Consider the following 22692-nt stretch of genomic DNA (forward strand, 5'->3'; position numbering starts at 1 on the left):
AACACGCTCATGCAGGAGTGGATTTTATTCACAGACTGGATACACTCTAGGATAATTGTTTCCTCCTCGCTGCCTATTGTACCCATGCCGATGACAGAAACTGCCTTACGAAGCATTCGTTCCGTGCAGTTGCTGACATTACTAACTGCGGTGTCCGGACGGAGACAATGAACAGGCGCAGACGGCAGCTCACGATATGCTGTTTATTTCCAGCAGATACCCTTAGCGAAAATAACTATGTTTGGAGTATACGGCGGGATGTTTACACCGTATCTCAAACGTATTTTTTATCCATGAATGCACCAAAAGTGTGCAGAAAATAGGTTCCTGAACTTCCATGTCGGTATTTGAAGTATGTGCTTAAAATTTGTCATAAATACCTACCTTGAAGTATGCTTCCAGCGCAGATACGTGAAAAAAATATAAATGCGGTTTCAGTATCTTTTCAGTGCATTAAAAGTGCACTTTCGTAAATATGAAATTAATTCGTCCGAAGAATAAATCATTTCTAACAACTGGGCAGTCATCATAAACATATTTGCAGCGCACTTGTAGCTGCCATACAACAATCTAGTGCTCAAAATAACGTTTCGGAATCGCGCTTGCACATTGGCAATGTATTAAAAGCGTACTTTCATAAATATAGAATTAATTCCTCCAAAATGTACTTCAATTCTAACAAAGGGGTAGTCTGCGTAAACATTTTTGCAGCACACTTCGAGCTGTCGTGGAACCGTCTAGTGCTCGAAATCACGTTTACCCGAAACGTCAAAACTCTCTCTTCCTTTTCCGTCGCCCTTTAGTATACCGTAACTTCTAGCAGGAAGACAGCCACCCCTTAATTACATATTACGTCGGAGAACGTGTAGCATTACACCGGCAAATGCGCCTTGGGCCCCTCCGGATCCGAAAACGCCAACGAAAAGGACCCCGACCTGAAAGTCTGAACAGTTTCCACGAATTACCGTGCATTTGTTGGTTGACAGCTGGACTCGTAAGTGGTTCTGGTTGTTGGTGAAAAATTTGTGTGCAGGGCGTGCAACTGTTTCTTGGAGAACACCTTCACTGCACTGCACAGGGTTAGGGGAGGGGAGTTAAAGATATAGAATAGAGGACGGATCCGGAGGCGGAAAGGGCGGCAAGAGCACGGCAGAATGCGGCACGAAAAGCGCGACACACAGGCACGAGAAACAGTGGGCGGGCACACATTGCGAAGCGCGCACTGGTGTGAGTCAGAAGACGCCCATGCACTCATTGGTCACAGTATGTTTCTTAGTGCAGGAGGAGGGGAAGTGGAGACGTCAAAGAGTCTCTGGAAAGGGGTTTGCGGGCACACACAATGTAGCGCGCGATGGTGAAAATTCAGCACACTGGGGCACAATGCACAGAAGGTTTGTGTTCACAGCACGCAGCACAAAGCACTTGGGTGACACTAGATGCGCCTGCGAAGGCCTGCCTCATCGACGAAGGAGACGAGAGCGGACAGGGCAGCTTTCCTTTTGTGTGGCGATGCCTCAGGGAAGATAGGTCGCCGGCAGTGGCAGACGGCAGGCCGAGCTTGCTGCAATCGGCGCGCATTATGGAGCGCACGTTAGCATGAGCGGGGCATTCACAGAGCAGGTGCTCAACTGTTTCTGTGCCTCCGCAGTCAATACAGTTAGTGTCGGCCTCTCCTATGAGGCGGTGGCGTCGGTCTGCCGTGAAGACAACCAATCCTGATGCGCAGGAGTAGAGAGTATGCCGCGCGTCCGAAGGCAAGGTACGGGACAGGCCTTGGGAGCTTGCCGGATGCGACGCGGGGGTCTGGGTGGCAAAGTGCAACCTTGTGGCGCAGTATGTGACGCGCTGCGTCAAAGGCCGAGATAGCCTCACAAACTGAAGCTGCTGGGTTGGAGTGGACTGCCTTGGCGAGTCGGTCAGCAGCTTCGTTTCCTGGCACTCCCACACGGGATGGCACCCACTGCAACAAAATATCACAGCCGCGCGCACTGAGCGTACACAGTTTGTTGTGGAGCCACTGTACACACATTGCACTGCGATCCGGATGAAGGAGTTGCGAGAGAGCAGCACGAGAGTCACTGAAAATAGCGACTTTGGTGAGGTTAGCTTGTTCCAAGATGACGTCAGCGGCGAGATGTAGTGCGGCTATTTCGGCGGTGGTAGACGAGGAGAAATATCGGAGTCGACATTGCTTCTGGATGCCAAGGGAGGGGACTACGCACGAGGCGGCTGCCTTGTTCCCGTCCTGTGTAACGGACCCATCCGTGTAAAGGTGGGTTCTTTGTGCGTACTTCTCTTGAACGAGGAGATCTGTTTCCTGCTGTAGCGCGCATTGCGGCGTGCGGAGCTTTGAGCGGACAACTGTAATGCTCAGGTTGATGGTGAGTGAAGGCTGCTGATGTGGCGGTGGCGCTGGTGGAGCTGCGACAGGATCAGCTCGGACGACAAAGTTGAAGTCGTGCAGGGCTTGTGCCATGCGCGAGTGCGCCGAAGCGCGTAGATCGGCTAAGAGCTGAGTGGTGCCGGGCGCACGATGGAGGCGTTCAATTTGGTTGAGCGCAGTACGATCTGCTCGAAGCGACACGGGCCACGCTTGCAGTTCAGTGTGCGTGGGTCCTACTTGAGAAGTGCGTGGAAGCCCAGCAAAGCGTCGCATGGGTGTGCGCTGATCGATGTCCAGGCGCTTCCACACTGTCGGCCGGAGGCGTATATAGCAGGGGGAGGGCATATAATATGTGTGCCGTGGCGATGCTTTCGTACAGCCGTAGGGGGATTGTGGGAGTCGTTCCCTCTCCCTTGGCTAAGAGCCTGGCTGCGTATTCTGCGACTCTTTTGTTTTCTTTGCGAAGGTCACCAACTGCTGATTTGTAGGTGAGGCCTTGGTCTAAGCTTAATCCGAGGTACTTCCCAGTGGTTTTCCAGTCAAGGGAGGAGCCTTGAAGTTGAAGGGGGCGTGTCAACCTGCGACTGGCAGCCCTCGGGTGAAATTTGATTGCCACAGTTTTCCCCGGTGAGGTGGTAAGGCCAATTCCGCTTAAGTAGCTGGCAACGGCGTTAAGGGCAAGTTGGAGATCTCGGCGAATCTCGGGGCCATATAAGGTGGGTCCAGAGGCGACAATGGCTATGTCGTCCGCATATATGGCCACTCCGATTTTGTGCTGGGACTGTGGCAGGCATTTGGGAAGGCGTGCTAAGGCCAGGTTAAATAGAAAGGGGCTCAGAACGCTGCCCTGTGGAACACCTGTGGTGACAGTGCGCGCAGAGCCGAGAGCGCCTCCCACACGAACTTGGAAGGATCGTTCAGTCAGGAACGCTTTGACGTAGCGGAATAGCTTTCCTGAGACTCCGAGCCAGGTGAGTGACGCTAATATAACATCATGCGGCAGGATATCAAATGCGCTTTCTATGTCTACGAGGACGAGGTAACCTGCGTGGAGTTTTGTTTTGGCGTCCTCTAGAATAGAGATAACTTGTGTTATGCGGTACAGCGCCGTGAGCGGAATCCGCTTTGTTCAGGGGCGAGGGCGTTGCGAACAGCGGCAATCCAGTTTAGCCTGCGCAGGGCTATGCCCTTGAGCGTCTTTCCCGCTGCCGAGGTCAGGGAAATTGGCCGGTATGAGGAGAGAGCGCCCGGGGGTTTGCCCTTCTTGTGGACGGGCACAACGATCGCAGAACGCCACTCACCAGGGATGTTGCCGCTATCCCAGACTGCGTTGAACGCGGCGAGGAGGGCTGGCCGCTGCTGCCTGTCCACGTTAAGCAGCATGCGATAGGTGATGCCGTCGGATCACTTCGGCTGCAGCGTTGTCGGCGCTCGAGGGCGTTGCTCAGTTCGTGGGTGGTCAGCTAGGTCCGCACTACACACTTCAGCGATCGCGCACTCCAGTTGTCCCGTGACAGGCGGAAGAGGAGGGCTGGGTGGCGCAATGTTTTGGGACGCGCAGGGAGGTGCGGCGAAACTGTCCGCTGCAGAATTTCTGCCAGGGTCTCTGTGTCGATTCCCCGGTTGATTGCAATGCCCAGGACAGGGCAACGAGGCACTTGAGGGTTGAGCATGGCGTGCAGGATTCGCCACGCTCGACCAGGGCGGCGATTGTCACGCAGGGCAGCGCAGAGCCGTTTCCAGCTCTGCTTGCGGCGGCGTACTGCGTGGCGACGGCAGGTCGCGTCTAGCCGGTTATACAGCGTCCAGTGCTCCGGCTTGCGGGTTCGGATGGCTCTGCGTTGGGCGACCCGCCTTGCAGCCCGGAGGTTGAGGAGTTTGATGTCCGGAACAGGGCCACCGGCTGGAACAGCGTTGTTGCCAGACGAGCACAATTAGCGATATGAGCGAAAAAGCTGGTTGAAGGGGGCAGTGGTGCTTCACACACATCGCGGAGTGCACTCCACTTCGCAACACTGCATGTTCTCGTTGCTGCCCGGTCACAGTAGGAGGGGGTGAGCACGATACGAAGGCGATCGGAGCCCTGCGTGTCCGGCTCGCACTTCCAAGCGTATACGCACACATTCCGGACACTGTAGTGTGAGATCGATGGCGTTGTGGCGCCCTACTCGTTGAACACGGGTGGGGGAGCCGCTGTTTATGGTGCTCAGTTCGGATGTCTGGGCAGCCGACAAAAGTTCACGTCCTCGGCGGTCGATGTTGCCGCAACCCCAATAGGTGTGGTGGGCGTTGAAGTCGCCGCATATTAACAGCGTCGTTGCCAAGGCGGTTAGCGATTTGGTTCACGAAACTTGCGTCCCATGGCATATAGCCGGGCGCACAAAAAACACTCGCAACAGCTGTGTCGGTATTGCGGAGGCGCACAACAATAGCACAGCACTCCACAACATCACTGGCGATATCCGAAACAGGGACCACCGCATGGGGGATAGTGTTTCGGACATAGATGGCAGTGCGGGGCGGCACCCAGGTGGGTGCGATGGATCACTGCCTGACGCTGCAGGCCGCAAGTGTGCAGCTCGTAGGACCGCTGTACCCTATGAATCCAGGTAATTTCAGCTCCTCCGCTCGGGCGTACGTTTCTTGCAGGGCAAGTATGTCGCGCTCGAAACGTGGGAGGAGCTGCACCAGTTCAGCGTGATGACGGCGGCGCAGGGAACGGCAGTTCCACTGCCTCATGAACGGCCTCGGGATATTTGAGCGGTCAGCCATGTTGGCTCGGGGCTTGTTGCGCAGCCAGGGCTGCGGTGCACAGTTGGCGTGCCGGTGAATCAGCTGGCAAGCAGTCCACGAGGGCTCTCACGGCGGCGGTAAGAGCGGCGATGACGGCGTCCCTGTTGTCTTTGGGAGCGTCGTCGCGCGGCTGAGCGCGGTTTTCCCATCAGAACTTCACTGAAGGTGGCCTTCCTCTGTGCAGGTCGAGGTGTGATCCTCTGTTGCTGCAGTCTGTGCCAGCACTTGGAGCGGCGCCAGCAGCAGCGGGAGCGGCCGGCCTCTTAAGGGGCGCTCACATTAGCGGGAAAACGCGCAACGCCGGGCGTTTCCCGCGTGCCGCTTCCCGCCCAAGCCGGTTTTTCTCCCGCGGACAGCCTGCTCTCCCGTCCCGCGGAGCAGGCTGTCCCGTCCTGCTGTCCCGTCCCGGTGACAGAACAGCCAATGGGCGCCGACCGTGAACCGTGACGTCGGTCCCAGTTCAGTGACCCCTTCGGCGGAGGCGGAGGCTGCGCGCGTCCGGCCGGCCGGGGCACTCGGCGGCTGCTTTGCCAGGGCGACGGGAGGGGAGCTAGCAGGGTGCGCTTTCCAGTCTTCTCTAGTGTCACGTGACTATCCCCTTCTCTTTCTGCTCGTTCGGGTCCTCCCTCAGCGCCTCCTCTCTCCACATTCCAAGACAACCGCAGCGAGAAAACGCGCGTAGTGTGAGCGTCATTCCGAGGAGCTGCGAGGCAGCGTCGACGTTGACGCTGTGCCGGCGCGGGAAGCTTCCCGCTAGTGTGAGCGCGCCTTTTGCACGAACTGAGCGCAGTGCATCACGGCGGGAGATGGGCTTCCTGGCTTAATTGCGCCAATAGGGTCGCCACCTTGCGCTCCTCTTGCCAGCGAGGGCACCGGGGCTCATTTGAAACATGAGGACCGCCACAGTTGATGCAGCGAGCCTTGGTTGCTTCACACTCCTTGGTGGTGTGATTGGCACCGCATCGTAAACAGCGGGCAGTTGATGTGCATGACGCCGTTGTGTGCCAGAGCAGTCCGCATTTCACCCACTGGACTGGACGCGGTAGGCAGGCGCGGACAGATCGGCGCAACTTCCTCGGGAGGAGAGATGCCTTCGAATCGAACAACGGGGTTTTTCCCTTGCGTGTGCAGCCGAGAACAGGTGCCCCGCTGTCAATGTTGGCTGCTAGTTCCTCGTCTGGGATTTGTGCGTCGACTCTGTAAATAATGCCGGCGCACGTGTTGGTGCGGGATTCTCGTGCGCGTACAGGAATGCCGCAAATGGTTTGAAGTTCCAGAAGCGAGCGCAAGTTGGTGCCGGTGGGTGTGTCCACTGCAACCACATTGCGGCGATGGTTGACGCGCACAGCCTTAACTTCTGGGAGCTTACAGAGCTCTGCTGCTATAGCGTCTTTGGTTGCAGCCAGGAAGTTGGCTTTGGCACCGACGGGTCTATACAGGAACGTTTCGGTGCATCGGCGATCAGCTGGTTCCTGTACGTGCGCTGAGAAGCGGGCGGCATGGCCAGCGCGGATGCCGTTCGCTCGGCTAGCAGACGACGCTTGCCCTGGAGCGCCCGTTGCCATTGGCCCGACGGGGGGAGGCCGGTGGGCGGGGCCTGCTGGTTGCGCCGCTGCTCTTTCCCTTCGGGCGCGCCGGAGGAAGAGGGCTTCTCCGCCGCTTTGGGTGGGGCCGCGTTGGTGGGTGTGGCCGTCACACGCCGGTATCGAATCATACTCCTCGGCGCGGAAAGCGCCCTCGACAACAAAGACTGCCTGCGCTGCGGCAGACTTTTGGGGATTTCATATTCACGCGTTGCCTGTGGCATTCGCTTTAGACGCTGTCGTGAGCTTTAGAACTAAAGCAAGGGACGTTGGAGAAGCTTTTGGTGTTGTCTGGGTGCTTTTCTCTCCCTGTCCTCGCTCTTGTGGGGCTGGCGCTGCGTTGCTGGTTTCAGGCATCGCTTGCGGCAGTTCTGTGGTGGTGTGCGGGTTCTGGGCCGCCGGTGTTGATTGGGTTGCAATCGGGGATAGGTCCGCAAAGTTTGGCGTTGCTGGATCGATCGACGCAGGGTCGGACATCCAGTACAGGATGGTGCTGTCATCATGCGATGTGGTAGCGCCCTTGGCTGCAGGGGTGCATGCATCATCCTTTTGGGAGGAAAGCGTTGTTGCTGGTTGCAGCAGCAGGATGGAGCTTTTCTCTCCAGCCTCAACGGGTATGGTGGTGACGATAGTTTCGGGAGCTGCATTTGGCAGGCTTGTGGCAGATGCAAACGGGGAGCCAGGGCTGCTTTCGGGGGAAAGCGGGTAGCAGAGATGAGGTGACGTGCCTCTGCTTGCAGCTCAACGATGCGGCTGGCTTCAGCAAGGAGTTGCTGCAGCGTGCGTGTGCAGCCGACACTGCCAGCACTGCGGTGACGGCCGGCAAGTTGCCCGCGGAGGTTAGGAGGGACTTGGTCCATCGTCTCCCAAAGACGGGAAGGTAAAATAAAGAAAAGGCTACGAAAAAACAAAATGCCCAATGGCGGGACAAGCCCTGCGCGACTATAAAGGGATACAGAACGAGCGCAACAAAGGCGGTTGACAGCTGGTCTCCTTACCGGTGCGTGACGCAAGTTACGACTAGCAATTCGGTTAAAGATCACCGCCAGATTCGAACGCAACCAGTGCCGCACTTGTGCGATAATTTGGGGCCCCATAGTGTTTGCTCCAGAAACGCCTCACCGGGCATGACAATGTTTCGTCTCCTGGGGGTATATAAGGCTAGTCAAATTCCAGGCTTGTCGGGGGACTTCCAGCTTGATGACGTCACGTTCTGTCGGCATTTGCGGTATGGCGGCATCTTTCCCGTTTCAGTGACGTCACGTGACCTTAAACGTCATTAACCGCCGGATTGATGATAACGCCGACAAGTAGCCATTTTTAAAGACGAACTTGAATATATATTACTGTTATGTAATTAACGTATATTTTACGGTATTTTTAATCTAATGTTTTAATTGTATATTTTTTAGAGTATTTTAATGTATCGTAATTATTTTAAGCATGCGAAAGTTGTATTTCTGACACATTTTTGAGAATGTTCAGCATATTACTCCTAGCACAATGAGAAAGCATTCATTTTTCTGTTTAATTGTAGGAACCAAAAATGCAAAAAATAATATGAAATTAACACAGTATGTTCGAAATGCATTTTTAGCACAGCCTTCTTTCGATTAGGGGAGTGTGGCTTCCAGAGAAGAGTGAGAAGTGCTGGTGATGATATATCACAGGGAAGACCAAACTGAAAACTGGTTAGGGTACGACATCACCTCCCGCTTGAAAAAGAACTTAGCATATGTATGTACAAGCAGAGTACGCACGAGTACAGAGCAATGCAGCCTGGCCAATCGACCGCCGTGGACGTGCGCCAATAGGCCTGAGGTCATATCATCATCAACCAACGCAGTCAGGTCATAAGTCTGTCGGCTGGACGACGCTCTCCTGTAATGCAGTGCTTGTCCTGTGCCGTTGCTCTGAGGAGGATTGGACTCAGTCGCATGGATAATGTGTTTTGGATGTCGTTTAGGCTGGCGCTGGTTCGGTGAAATCTCCGAAAGCAGTTGGTTTATTGTTGAGATGTTGCGCAAGGGGGCCATCTGGTGGCGCACATCCGGCAGCCGCTGCTTGGCGCTTCTCGGTTTCCTTCGCCGCTTTTTGTCGGGGCTCCTCAAGCGACCTCCACCCTCGAATGCGTTATTTGACTCGAAGCAAACGTGGCAAAGTGCACATATGTATGAACGGCGGTCAGCGCACTGCACCGTGGCCGGCTGCGCGAAGACGAGTCGTTGCAAGGTCGCTCTGAGCCGCAGAACAGAGCCTACTTTCGAGGGAAGTGCGCGTAAATTTATTGGTTTATATATACGGCCCAGCGCATCACGTGCCGCATGTCCCAGAAACGTATACAGCGAAGGACAGTACGCGCGGTTCGGACTAGCCTTCCCTGTGCTTCCGCTGGCGAATTTGCGCGTTTGTGTCTCGGTGATGTAACCAAGCGGAAATGCGTAACGTCTTCGTGGAATTCGCGCGGTGCTCACGAGACAGCAACTCCGTGAGCACCTGCGTGCTATTGGCTCCTTCAGTTTTAACGAAATTCCCTTCATTAGCTCTGACATACAAAAAGGGTCCCCAAAATGCTGGGCAAGGGGATTGAAGGGCGAGCATTGGGCGCGAAAAGCAGATCGGAGTGCAGGTCGCTGGTGAGTGCAATAAAGTACGTAGTGTCCCAAATAAGTTGTTCAATCTGTTCTGCAACATGTCGCCGTATCACCGAATCATCAGAAGACTTCAAGATAAACGTCACCGATCTTCGATCACCAACATCGATCACTTCAAAATTAACCGTGGAAGTGTCCAGGGCGATGTATAGTGAGGCCTGTTTTCCGGTAGGCGAACTAACTTGGACTCACTATAGCAGCGGCCGTCACTTAGAAGAAAGGAATTATGCCCTCTTTTTCTGACTATTTTTAATGTGCCCATTTATGAAAGTGACGCCTTCTTTCGGCTGTGAGGATGAGGTCACCATCTCGAAATGTAGGAGACCCAGCAGCACGTCTCCGTGTGACTGCTTCGCTTGGGCACCCCCGCGAACTGGTTTCCGCACAGCGGCGGGGTGCACGTCGCGACCATGGCGACCGTGTCCTTGCAGGTGAAAGGCCAGTTGTCGCTTGTGGCGTCGACCTATTCGTGCCGAGGCAGTCTACCAAAGAAGTCTGCAACGGGCGTTTCTCGAACCTCTTCATCAATTCACTGAATCTTTCGACTGCACCGTTTCCCCGCGGGTGGTACATTGAAGAGTGACGACGTATGATGCTCCTCTCACGCTAGAATTCCTCGAACATTTGGGACTCGAACTGTGGTCCTTGGCCCGCTAGGATTTCATGCGGGAAAACCGTCGGGCCGAACACCACCAGCAGGAAATCGACGACACTACGGAATGTGGCTGTTGGCGCAAATTCCACTTCAGGCCACTTCGAATGGTAGTCATTCAGTGCTATTATGTATCTGAGGTTGGAAGGCGCCCGTTCAAGAGGATGTCCATCCCGAGCTTCTGCCGTGGTCGCCCTGGAAATGTCACTGCTTGAAAGGACGCGTATGATGGCTTAGCATGTTTATGAAGTGTCTGAGAAATGTGACAGCGTCTTATAACTTCTTTAGAACAGAATACCCCTATACAGCTGCGGTAATAGAGCGCTATGCGAATGCAGCTGTGCACATATATTCATCATTACATTGTTGAAACACAGCACCCAAACTTGGACGAAGTATCCGTAGTAACGATGATATCCGAATTACGGACGGAATTACGGGACTAGCTGATAAATCACTTTTGACGAGCTCAGAACTGCTTTGAGCTTCCTCACTCCAAGTGGTGGGTATGTTTATGTCCGGGCTTCGGATGACGTCGAGCCAGAGCAAAGACACGCCTTCGGTTGTGATGCGGAACCACAGCGGCGGCGGTGTCGCCGTGATTCACTTTGACCAAAAAGCATCTGACAATGCGTATACCTGTACCCCGGGGTATAGTTGTGGAGGGTGACAGCAGGCGTGCGCAGGACATCCGCAAAAAATCTTGCTGTAATGTTCTTTGCTCAGCAGAGCGACGAGTGTCAGCAGTGAGAGAACGTGTTTCTCCTATCACAAACTTGATACAAAGTTTCTTCGGTGGGCGTCCTGATAGCTGACATATAAGATTGTGAATGCTTCGGCCTTTTCAGCTTTTTGGCACGGCACTGTTCTTTTCGTCGCTTTCTTTTGTTTGACTTGCAGACGCCTCTACAGTGTCCAATCTTTCCGCTGATGTGAAGTGCCTGGGTCTTTGTGGACACGCAGAGAAAACTTAGAGGTGTGAAGGTGAACCACAGAGGTAGTGCGTCCCGCGGGAGGGGCTGAATGCCGCCGTCTCTGAACGCGGTTTACTGAAGAGCTGACGGCAAATACCCAGTTGACTCTGTGCGTGCGTGTATACTCCGCATTGAAGAGTGAGAGAGGATCCCTCGTAGAGTAGGCGTTCTCGCATCTTTTGTGAACTTGTTCCCTGAAGTAGCTGGTCACCAATCATGCTGTTAGTTTGTTTTAAAACTGCACGCAGCAGAAGGTTCTCGAAGACCGGTTATTTAAGACTAAGCGGTCTCACCGGGTTGTTGTCTGCGCTGACGGCACCGGTGGCGTTCCAGCCGATCGTTTCTCCCTGCTGAGAAGCGAGCATCCAGCGCGACGAGAGCAGCACTGAAGGGGTCAGCACATGACGTGACGCATGGCCGGGTATACGCTGGTGGCGAGCGCTCAGGCTGTGGTACACACGCTGGCACCAAGGGACTGTTGCCTCGAGGCACCTGGGCTGGAGCTCTTCGGCCCCAACCGCCTCGAGAAAGTTCAGGACGACCGGCCTCCACTGCTTCGTCAGCAGCAGCGGAGGCGCCGACGAAATGCTCCGACAGACTTGGCTCCAAAAGCACGGTTCTCTCTGAATGCGAGCTGCGCTGGAGTCACTCTGTGGCGGAGGGAGTGGGCGCAGCTCAGTGTAAGCTGCTCATTTACGGCGTGGGTTCAGAGAAGGGCTGCTGAGGATGGTACAGTCCGCAGGAGAAACGAAATTGAGACTTGCGCGGGAGGAGGAGGAGGAAGAAGAGGCAGATTTACTGACCCCACGTACAGTACCTGGGCATTATCTACGATCCCCAGTTATAGACTGGGGGCCACAAGTTAAATGAAATGTGCTTAAAAGTGAGCCCACCCTTTGCAGGTTGGTGCGAACAAGCCGCAAAAAATTCTGCATGCGTCGTGACACTTTGCTCTTTGTTTATAAATGTTACGTATGGCCTCTGCTTGAATTTGGTGGCGTTTTTTTTTCTGCTTGCCCAACGTACAAGCTTCAACCTTTTTTTTTTTTTGGAGCGGGGCGCTCAGTGCCTTTGCTTTGGACTACCAAAAGCTGTGCCAAATGCTGTGTTGCTCTGGGAAGCGCGGCTGCATGATTTAAGCTCACGGCTTCAGCTTCTAATTGTGCAAACTTAGAGCCGATTCCAGGATTAGCTAGCCTCATATTTACAATAAATGTGACTCCGTTTCCCGGTATTATTTGGCCTAGGTGCTAGCTCACAGGCCATTGTGTTCCCAACTTCACTACTGTCGAAAATCTCAGTCACAATCAGTTCTGTACTACAGGCTTTGCAAACAATGCCTCATTCCAAAGACCTCGCATCATTTTTGTTAAGGAATGCTGGAAGAAGCGACAGAAAATTGTCTGAAAAACGTTATTTTACCTATACACAGGGGAGCCCCGCCAGTAAAATCGCATTCTTTTCCGATGTGCTTGCACAGCTGTACCTCTTCTTTGTTGCAAGTATTGCGCTTATCATCTGTCGGGGAAAAAAGAAATAATTAAACGTTGAACAAGCAAAATGCGGCACCTTTCGTCAATGCTCTGACAGAATTTGCGACTCCGTCGTTTTCTTTGCATCGCCTAAGGGGTTTTGTAGACGGCAGGAAATCATGGGACATTAATGTTCAGTGGTGTTCACAGACGCCTCCTTACCAAGACATGTGGCAGACCCAGCGCTGAATTCGCATTTTTTGCCGATGAACGCACATGCGTTCTTCTCTTCTTCATTGCATTCCTTGCGGCTGTTGTCTGTTGGACGAAAGAAAAGTCGTAATGAATTATCACTGAGATTGAGCACTGTTACTATTTTTCAGTAAAAATGCGCTTCAGGCGTTAAAAAGAACCGTCCCGGTGTTGAGACACCACACAAGGTAACTTTCGGTTCATTTTGGCGCCGTTCAAGAACTAAGAAATGTCTTCTATTACTGCTTGTAAACGCTTAATGCGTAGATGGAATAATTTCGAGCATCAACATTAAGTCCATAAATTGAAGCTGAAGGATTATTATTATTACTTAAAAAAAACGATTATCAAAATATGCTCCGGCGGTGTTTTCGAAAATGGATACCATGCCGATCTCATGGCGTATGACGTCGCGGCCGCACTTCCTGTTAGTCTGCCCGGGCAAGGTGTAGCCGACGAGTAGCCGCTCTTCTGTATCGCTTCTGCTGTTGCCGGCAACTACACAGGACGCACTTGCGATGTTTCGAGCCAAAATCGGTGGTCATTAGCAGGTATCGCGCTTTAAGATCTGGGTACGTGATGCGCTTGCAATGACAGCGGTGAAAGGTACGCAAGCGATTGGGGCAACCGGAAGTAACAAGACCGGACGGACGCAGTCCAATCCTAATTATAACGATTGCGTCTAGGCTAAATTTTCATATTTCTAGCGTGAATATCTGTCAGTGCGGTTTCCTTCCGCCCTCCAAGCCTGTGCTCCATAGAACCTCAATCAGTGCACAAAGTGCTGCTTGTACCAGCGGCAGAACTTCGCGTCTCCTTCTTCTTTTAACTGTTAGTGGTCAATAGCATTAATTTGAGTAGTTCAAACTACGCCGGGTTTCGAATTATCGCCCCGAATAAAGTGCTGCGAAAGCAGACACGCACGGCATAGCACAGAGGATTGTCGAATTGAAAAGATAAGGCAGCGGCGCAGCCTCAGTCAAGTCTGCAGTGAGGGCGCCAGATGGCGCCGCGTGCCCCCGAGCTCGGCACATGCTTGCCACGTGGACTAGAGCCCTGGGCTGAGGGCCGGGTTGACAGGTTTGGCTAATTTGCACCAGATTGGCTACATTTGGGACATCTTGGCGACAAAAATTTGAACTTGGCTACTATTGAACTCAAAGTGAGGACTGAATAATGGTCCTTTTTTAGAGCGAGAGATCTACTCCTCAGGACACACCTTCCGATTTCGATGTGTATGAAACAATGACCTTCAGTGCTTCACAAGGTCAAACCGAACATAACTGCCATGGTAGGATGACCAGGCGATGACATGACTATGACCACTGGGTACTTGACATTGACCCTAGACACTGACATTTGATTTCAAGTCAAGTGAGGTCAAGTCAGATATATTTACATCATTATGATGTGGGCATATTCAGGCAAAAAGCGAACGAGTCTCGCTTGAGGGAGCCAGTCTCCCTACAGAGCCTACAGTGAGGGCAAAAGAGAGAAAAAAATCCATACACACCAAGTAACAGCATATAATACAAGACAGGGGAGACCATGCTTAACAGACCTTTCGCTCGTATAACTAGGTTGAAGCCTCGTTCAACACCAGCCATTTTTCCCCCATGATCCGAGTGCATCTTTGCTTGACTGCGTCCGAATGCCACACTCGAACACCATTAATCTGCGGTGCCTGCACTTTTGTGGAACATTTACCTGTAATCACATCCTAGAATAAAAAAAAACCTTGTGGCTCCCATGTTCACTCGCTCTGTGTTCTCCCAGGCGAGACTCTGAAACTCCGTCTCCGCTATGGAATGATCATATGTAAAAGGGAGGATTGTTGGGCCAGTTGGTTCACGATTCTTTGATCCTATGTAAGTTTCCTTAGAAACAACAATAAGGCATGTCCCATGCCCATTAAATCAATGAGCCTCATCTAAATATGGAAGTGACTTGCTACTTTGTTTCCTCAGTTGACTGCTTGTTCAAAGCGCGTTGATCGGCCGCGCGTGCGAGCCCGACAGCCAGTTGTATGATGCTGAAAATTACAGTCGTGCTTAAAATATTTGAGGTCATGGTTTCTTTTTAGCCGATGAGTAGAAAACGGGGAAGACCAAAAAGTTTTGAAACGTGGTGATGAAGGCTCTTCGTATCCTGCAGCGATATCTGGGGAGCCATAAGCGGCACACTGTACACGGCTGAAAAGCAACCCATGTGACCTGAAAAGTTTTGACCAAGGCGGTCCTTTCTTTGCCTCAATACATGTGAAGTGCACATGGCGATCAGTCTGTTTTCACAACAGAAAGGTGAAAAAAAAAAGATCGCAGGAGAAAACAGAAAAAGAAATAGGCGCTTCAGGTCATGTCCTTGTTTGCAGAGCGCTGAACGCGTTTCGTGCAAAAAACAATGTCCCGCATGCCATATATTTGTGGGTATTAAAATTGTTATCGGCCACAAATTATTTCCCTGCTGGAGAGAAGAAAACCTCTTTTAGTTAGTTCTCCCACACATTCTCTCCATTCAGAAATTCCTCGCGCGTTTCCGTGCTTCTGTCACATGATGTTCATGCATTCGCTTTCATTTGACTAGCGATGCTGCTTTTATTTGCTTAAAACATAGTGACTGGCTAGTTGGTTCTGCATATTGGAAAATTGCAGCGCAGCAGTAACAAATACGAGACGAGAAGGACGCAAACACAAGCGCTGCGCTTGGTTTGTAAATTTCTTGCAACATTTTGCTTCTGGTCACGCTTTTCTGCAGCCTTGTCACAGTAGCCTTGACGCTATTTTTGTCTACTTTTGACACTTCGGCGGCACGTCGGCTACTTTTTCGCTCATTTAGTGATTCTGGTGGTTCTTTTTCGAGTTTAGGGCATGACAACCAGGGCCACTCCCAGAGAAGGTCAGCGTACTATTTGGAACGTAAGGCATCCATCGAAAAATAAAGTATTCATTAGCAGTGTCGAGACCATTCGGAATCAGCATGAGGGCGCGAGATTGCGCCACGTCACGTGGCGGCGAGCTGTGTGCAGGAAGCCTAAAGCGTTTTGGCCACTGCTGCAACGCGATACGAAATCAATACGGGTACATGCTATGTTACATGTCTCTATTTCACTGTGCGGAAGCTAGAGTCTTCGATTCTTTTCCTGCCCACTTCATCCTTGCGCTGAGGAAACGGTGTTCTTCAGTGAAAACGTCTTGGCCAGGTGGAAAAGTTTTCTTCAACTAAGGGTTCTGTTCATGACTTCTTGATGCCGTTTCATTTGCGACCAATGACGAGGGCAGAATATCGCCACGAACGCTCCTACCGTTTTTTTATTGATGTTCGAAGCCACAGGCACGCGGCCTTTTAACTTTGTGACACCAAACACCACTAGGTTTATCTCTAATGATTGCAGCCAGGTGCAACTGCTTCCACATTGTTGGAGATTGTAGTAGTTACTTTTGGCGCTTTATCTCGAAGGTTCCTTGTCAGCATTAAATTGAGCGCGACCGAGATTGGCACCTAGAGATTGTGCCCGACGATGACGGCGGACGGAATTTGTTGCCATCGTTGGCACTGAGTTCTTCCATTTTTGTGGGCCCAAGTAAGCCCAATAGAAAACTACCGGGGGCACTTAAGTCTCCTTAGGCGCTATCACCGAGAAAGCATCGTGCACTACCGCTGTTTCCGTTGGTGCCTTTCTGGTTGATTGTCTTCTGTTCGTTCGTGTAACTTAGTTCACGCTGGCCACCAAACCGCACAGGATTCGGAGCTGCGTGGGTTATTGCCCACATATGCTGAATTGGTTATTTTCTACTTGAACTTCGTAGGTGGCGACGAGTCCTCATCCAACTACCAGCGCAGTGGCACAGCGGTTAAGCGATGCGCCACTGCACTGACAGGTGGCTGCTACCATCACAGCCACCCGTAGAGATTGCGCGACCCATGTTTCTCTTGCGGAGCATCTTCTCCCGCAGCTGGTGCGACACTCCTCCGAGCTTCCTCCCACCGGCTGCAGCTTGCGCGACGCCACGCATGAGGCAAGTAATCCTTACGCATTAAAAGAGTTCGTCATAGTGCTACGGTAGTCCGATCGTCAGTTTCCACGGCGCTATCGCCACCAGTTAACAATATCCCGCGATCCATAGTAACGGGCAAACCTATTTCGCCCCTGGTATGTTCGTCACTGATAAAGTATCAGTGATGCTGTTGGGCAACTTGCTGAAGTGCGTAGAAATACCAGTTGTAAGCACCAAATGGAAAGAGTGCATTCTGCCCGGCGAGGCTTGTCGGGACCTCGGTGCGCTGGCTTTAATGATAAGGACGCTGAGACCCTGCAACGGAGACTGAAGACTTTTATGCGAGCATTTACAAAACGAATGTACAGGTGTCGAAATGGTGCGGTAATTCGCGACCGTGCAAGATGACTGCACAGAGGTGATTGTTACGTTTTACGCCAAGGCGTGCCGAAAAGGATCACACAAGTTCCGGGTGAACGACGTTTATTAACCCATGCTTGTGGGTTGAGGCTCGGGCAAGAAAGAGCCGCTAGCGAGCGGCACTCTGCTTTTAATAGTTGACGCATGCGCACTTCGCAGAGTGCTCTTATCGACATGAGCTACAGCCGACACAACACCACCTCCCCTTTGTAATGAAGCACGCAGTCAATCAGAGTCCAGCTTGGACTCTATCTGGTGGGCGACAATTTCGCATGGGGTAGCGTCTTGCCTCGGCGGGTGCTGGAGCTGCCTGTCGCACAACCGGAGTTACCCTGGACGGTTGTGGACTTGGAAGGAACTGGTGCGCCGGCAGTCTCAGGATAAGACAAGAAACTCGCTGGTCGTAACTTCACCAGCTGTTCCATGCCTAGGGGTAACGTCTTTTGGAGGCCTCTGTAGCAGCTGATCCCGGTGCCGACGCCAGGTGGCGCGCACTTCGGGGTGGTTGCACGTACTTGGAAAGAGACAGGTTCTGTTTGAGCCACAATCACAGCGGGCGCCCACTTTGGTTTTCCAGAATAATTACGTGCTAACACGCTGTCGCCTACCAAGAAGTGACGTTCGCGACACAGACGACTTAGTGCCCGAGTGCACTGTCTGTGTGCTACTCTTTCTTCCACGGAAGGCTTTACGGCATCTAGCCGACAGCGTAAGCGTCGTCCTAGGAGCAATGCCGCTGGGGATTCACGAGTCGTCGCATGTGGCGTGTTGCGATACGACAGCAAAAATTTATGCAGCTTTACCCGCAGTGTTCCTAATGTGCCGTCTTTGCGCAGCGCATTCTTAAAGGTCTCGATGAAACGCTCTGCCAACCCATTGGAGCTGGGGTGGTAGGGAGCCCTGAGGACGTGCCGCGCTCCCATTGCCTTCACGAAGTGCTTGAACTCCTGCGAAACTAACTGAGGTCCATTATCGGAAACAATTGTTTCAGGGAAACCAAAACGTGCGAAGAGGTCGGTCAAACAACGAATGGTGCTTTCTGTAGTTGTCGATCTCATTTCGAAAACCTCTGGCCATTTAGAATGTGCGTCGACCTCCACTAAAAACATGGTATTCTGAACAGGTCCCGCAAAGTCTACGTGAACACGCTGCCACGGTGAAGTCGGCCATGACCACGGGTGAAGAGGTGCGTTGATTGGAGCGTTACGTTGCTCTTGACAACTAGCGCAGCTTCTGATACGAAGTTCGAGGTCCGCCTCAAGAGTTGGCCACCACACGTAGCTGCGTGCTAGTTCTTTGCTGCGCACGATGCCGGGATGGCCGTCATGGAGTTCGTCCAGAACGAACCCTTGCAGCTTTGCAGGAACGACTACTCTTGCGCCCAGCATGACGCATCCCTGATGCACCGTCAGTTGGTTGCACCTGCGAAAAAAAGGCTTCAACTGCTCATCCGTGATCGACGTGGGCCATCCCACATTTGTGAATTCCTTCACTTGACAAAGAATTCGGTCTTTACTTGTGGCAGCCGCGATATCTCGACTAGAAACAGACAACGAGTCCAATCGCTACGAATAAAATGTTTCTTCTGTTTCTTTGGTTTCCACTTCAAGATCTGGCAGCGGCAGACGCGACCAGAAATCGGCTTCCGCGTTCTCGCTCGATTTCTTGAAGATAAGACTGTACGCGTAGGCAGCCAACGTAACGGCCCCGCGTTGCAAACGAGCAGCCGCGATGGTGGGAGTCCCTGTTGTCGGGCCGAATATTGTTTGAAGAGGCCTATGGTCTGTGACCAAGGTGAATGAGCGCCCATAAAGATAGAAGTGGAACTTCTTTACGCCGAAAATGATGGTTAACGCTTCTTTCTCCAGTTGGCTATTTCTTTTCCGCTTCAGATGGCTTTCTTGAAGCGTAAGCAATGGGCCGTGCCCTTCCGTCATCGTAGACATGAAATAGGACCGCTCCTACACGATACTGCTACGCGTCGCATGACAGCCTAAGTTCTTTTTCAGGGTCATAGTGTGCGAGCGTAGGTGGTTGTACCCTTAGCGTTTTCACTTGGGTGAAGGTTTCTCTACCATGCTCGTCCCAGTGCCACACTACCTTTTTTTTTTTTCAGAAGTCTGAAAAATGGTTGAGCTATTGTTGCTAACTGGGGCGCGAACTTGCTGTAATAGTTGACAACGCCCGTTTCTTGCAACGGCACGTTTCTTGCTTTGAGGAACTTCGGTGCCTGATTAGGCTTGAAGTACAGCTCGGCCCTTTCTTCTGTAATCATGCCTAACTCATATTTAAATAGAGAGTCGTACTTTGCGATTGAAGCGTGCAGCCTTTCCTCTAAACAAGAAAAAGGCAGCTCTGACCTTGGCAGATGGTGGACGTTCCAGATTTTGCTCCATTCCAGCCTAATTGCCTGAAGCCATTCCCGGCCCAGCAATGGCGGCCCCTCCTTGTCAACGACGTATAGAGGAAGGCTCGCCGTGTTGCCACCGTGCTGCACCTTGACTTGTAGGACGCCTTTTGGGATCACCAAGGCTCCTGTATAGGTGCGGAGCTTGACTTCTGTCGGGTTGAGCCTGGCTGATGAAAAAAAATTCGCGGTATTGTTTGAAAGGCATGACTGACGGCGGCACCTGTATCTAGCTCCATAGGGACTGCGCATCACTTACTTTCATCGGTACCATGATAGGCTCAATACTGGGAGCAAATACGCCCTTTACGGCTACCACTTCCGAGTGGGATACCACCGATAACGTTTTTACCGTGTCCTTGATGGGGCGTTTCCCAAGCGACGTACCGGAGGCGCTACGGCAAACTCGTTGCAGGTGCACCCTTTTGTTGCACTTATAGCATTTGTCATTTACGTGGGGACACGCTTGGCCGGAATGTTTCGGCGACCCGCAGCGATAACATGCCTGCGACTGGACACTCGAGGTAGCTTGTACCTTATGCATGGGGTTGGCTGCAGGCACACCTGTTCGGGCTTCCGCGGTGCTTTTTGTTGCCGCCTCCATAGCCACAGCGCGCTCTACCGCTCTCTGAAACGCTAGTTTGCTATCCTCAGTGAACAGCACTCGCTGTATATACTCTCTTAACAAGCCGCACACGAAGCGATCCCGGAGAGACTCGTCTAACGCGCTTCCAAAATCACAGGTTCGTGCTAGCTTCCGTAGCTCGGCAACGTAATCAGAAATGGACTAGTCTTCGACTTGCTGCCTCCTGTGGAACTTTGCTCGCTCGCCAATGACCGACGGTTTCGGCGACAGATGGTCCCCCAGGGACTTCTTTAGTACCTCGAAGCTCTTGGCTGAAGGCAACTCCGGGGCAACCAGCGATTTGAAAAGAGTGTAGGTACTGGGGGCTATGATGCTCAGGAATGCGTGTACTCTGTCCCCTTCGGGAACACGTACGGTTGACGATTAGAAACGACGTCAGCATGTCTTCGTACGATGCCCAGTCATTCGTGGAAACGTCGAATGGTTCCATCTGGCCCAGTTGAGCAGCAAACTGCGTCGAACCTGCACTGGATTCTTCGTTCATGATATCAGTCAGCGAAGAAAAAAAAAGCACTCTTCAATCGTCGATACTGAACAGAGGCTGAATGCCGAGAACACTTGCCTTCCTTGACGCTGCGTAACTCTTCAAAATCCTGTCTTCGTCGCCACGGGTTAGGTTTTGCGCCAAGGCGTGCCGAAAAGGATCAGACAAGTTCCGGGTGAACGACGTTTATTAACCCATGCTTGTGGGTTGAGGCTCGGGAAGAAATAGCCGCAAGCAAGCGGTACTGTGCTTTTAATACTTAGTTCACGCATGCGCACTTCGCAGAGTGCTCTTATCGACATGAGCGCCCGCCGGCACAACAGTGATACCACGAAATCCGGGCCCAACTACGCAGTCTGACGCGCCTTGCGCCAGCGAGAGCTTTTACCTACACCACCCAAGCATAAAGAGGGGGAGCAGGAAGGCTACCTAGCCCCGCATTTTTTCGCGATTTTAAAAGATTTGAAAACAAAGAAACCCGGGTGGGCTTTTCTGAAACCCGTTTTAGGGTTCTAGAAATAAATAAAATCCTCAGAAAATGAACCACGGCCCTTGGGGGCTGGAGATAACCTCGAGCCCAGGACCCTGCTAATAAATAAACAAAAACAAATACAAATAAAGCTGACACGTAAGCTTCGCCGTAACTCCATTAACGCTATCACGTAAATGGGCTTAATGCCCATACACGCGGAATTAGTCATTCTATACATCACATTCCTAGATCCCTGAAAACCCTCATACCACTCTTGGCGCATGATGCATCGTTTAAGCGATGTGCCACTGCCGTGTGATGGCAAGTGCTGGCGCCTGAAGAACTTGTGGGACCCAGGTTGTTCTTCGCGAGCAAACTCTCACGACCAATTATTAATTTAACTGCCACCTGCCACGGTGGCCAGTTCTTTCACAGTCCGGTGGGCAGGTTGTGATGACGCCACAAGGTGACTTGACCTAGGTGGTCCACGTAGGTTGCTTCCCGGGAGAATTTTTTGCGTACAATGGCGACGACGACGGTGCTGGATTTTACGCAGAACGAGAGCTTCAACGCTGTCGCGCCAAAAAACCCCTACAGGCAAGGGTTTCCCTTTCCACTTGGCTGTTGGATGACCACGCCTCGGACATGCATAGTCAGCACGTGCTGCTGTGGTTATGACGATTTAGTCGGCACTTAGTAGACAGCAGCGGGGCAGGTCCGTCGGAATACATACGATTGCTGGCAGCCACATGTGGTGACACTGCAACGCATAGCGCTCACTTTTCGCGTGGTCTCGAGCGATGAACGCGTCGTCGAGGCGTCACCGGCATGCCAGGAACTGTTGCACGCGCTCCTTGCGTCTTTTCGTTTGCGCCCTCGCGGGCCGTGGTGACCTGCCAAGCCCATCGTTGACACGCCGAAATTCCTGGCGCTTTGCAATGCTCGTGGCCCGTTTTCTCCCTCTCCTCCAAAATCACTGACGCTGCTATGTCTCTGTGGGCGCGGACTGCACGGGAAACTCCCCACCGGGCGAAAGCCGAGGTCTCTGCCTCAGGGGCAAAGCCGTAACTTAGTGTGGCCATGCATGCAGAAGCAACCTCCGTCTGTTGCTCTATGTCCTCATTTGTGTCTTCCGACCCTTTTGCTCTAATGCTCCTCCTGGCTGGGTCAATGGGCTTCCAGTGTGGTTAGAAAAATTAGAATTAAAAATTACTTACCAGCGCATCGAGCGGCGCCAGCTTCCTTGTTGCAGTCCTTTCCGTGTTGACTGCACGCGCTTCTTTCATGTTCATCGCAGGTATGGGGCTTTTTGTCTGTGGAAAGTTGAAAATACATATATGATCGAGACTGCTGTTTCGATAACAAAGACAGGAACCAAAAATTCATTCCTGACTGCGTTGAACGACAATTACTAAAGTGGGACGTGTTCTCGAAGCAGTGCTCCTTCGAAGTGGACACAACGAGCCACCTTTGTCCCATAGTGACATCGATTCATTTCAGCCTTC

At 52.3% G+C, this 22692-nt stretch overlaps 1 protein-coding gene across 7 annotated transcripts in view; it reads right to left on the reverse strand.

Annotated features, from left to right (window-relative positions):
- LOC144100779 (uncharacterized) overlaps positions 1 to 22692 on the reverse strand; it is a 320982-nt gene that overhangs the window by 222010 nt on the left and 76280 nt on the right. For all 7 annotated transcript variants that reach the window (XM_077633622.1, XM_077633626.1, XM_077633623.1 and 4 more), the window contains 3 exons: positions 22405 to 22500; positions 12734 to 12829; positions 12462 to 12557 (listed from right to left, as the gene is read on the reverse strand). In XM_077633622.1, coding sequence (XP_077489748.1) covers positions 12462 to 12557; positions 12734 to 12829; positions 22405 to 22500 — 288 coding nt within the window. The remainder of the gene's footprint in view (positions 1 to 12461; positions 12558 to 12733; positions 12830 to 22404; positions 22501 to 22692) is intronic.

Source organism: Amblyomma americanum, chromosome 8, assembly GCF_052857255.1.
Source record: "Amblyomma americanum isolate KBUSLIRL-KWMA chromosome 8, ASM5285725v1, whole genome shotgun sequence".
Lineage (NCBI taxonomy): Eukaryota > Metazoa > Arthropoda > Arachnida > Ixodida > Ixodidae > Amblyomma > Amblyomma americanum.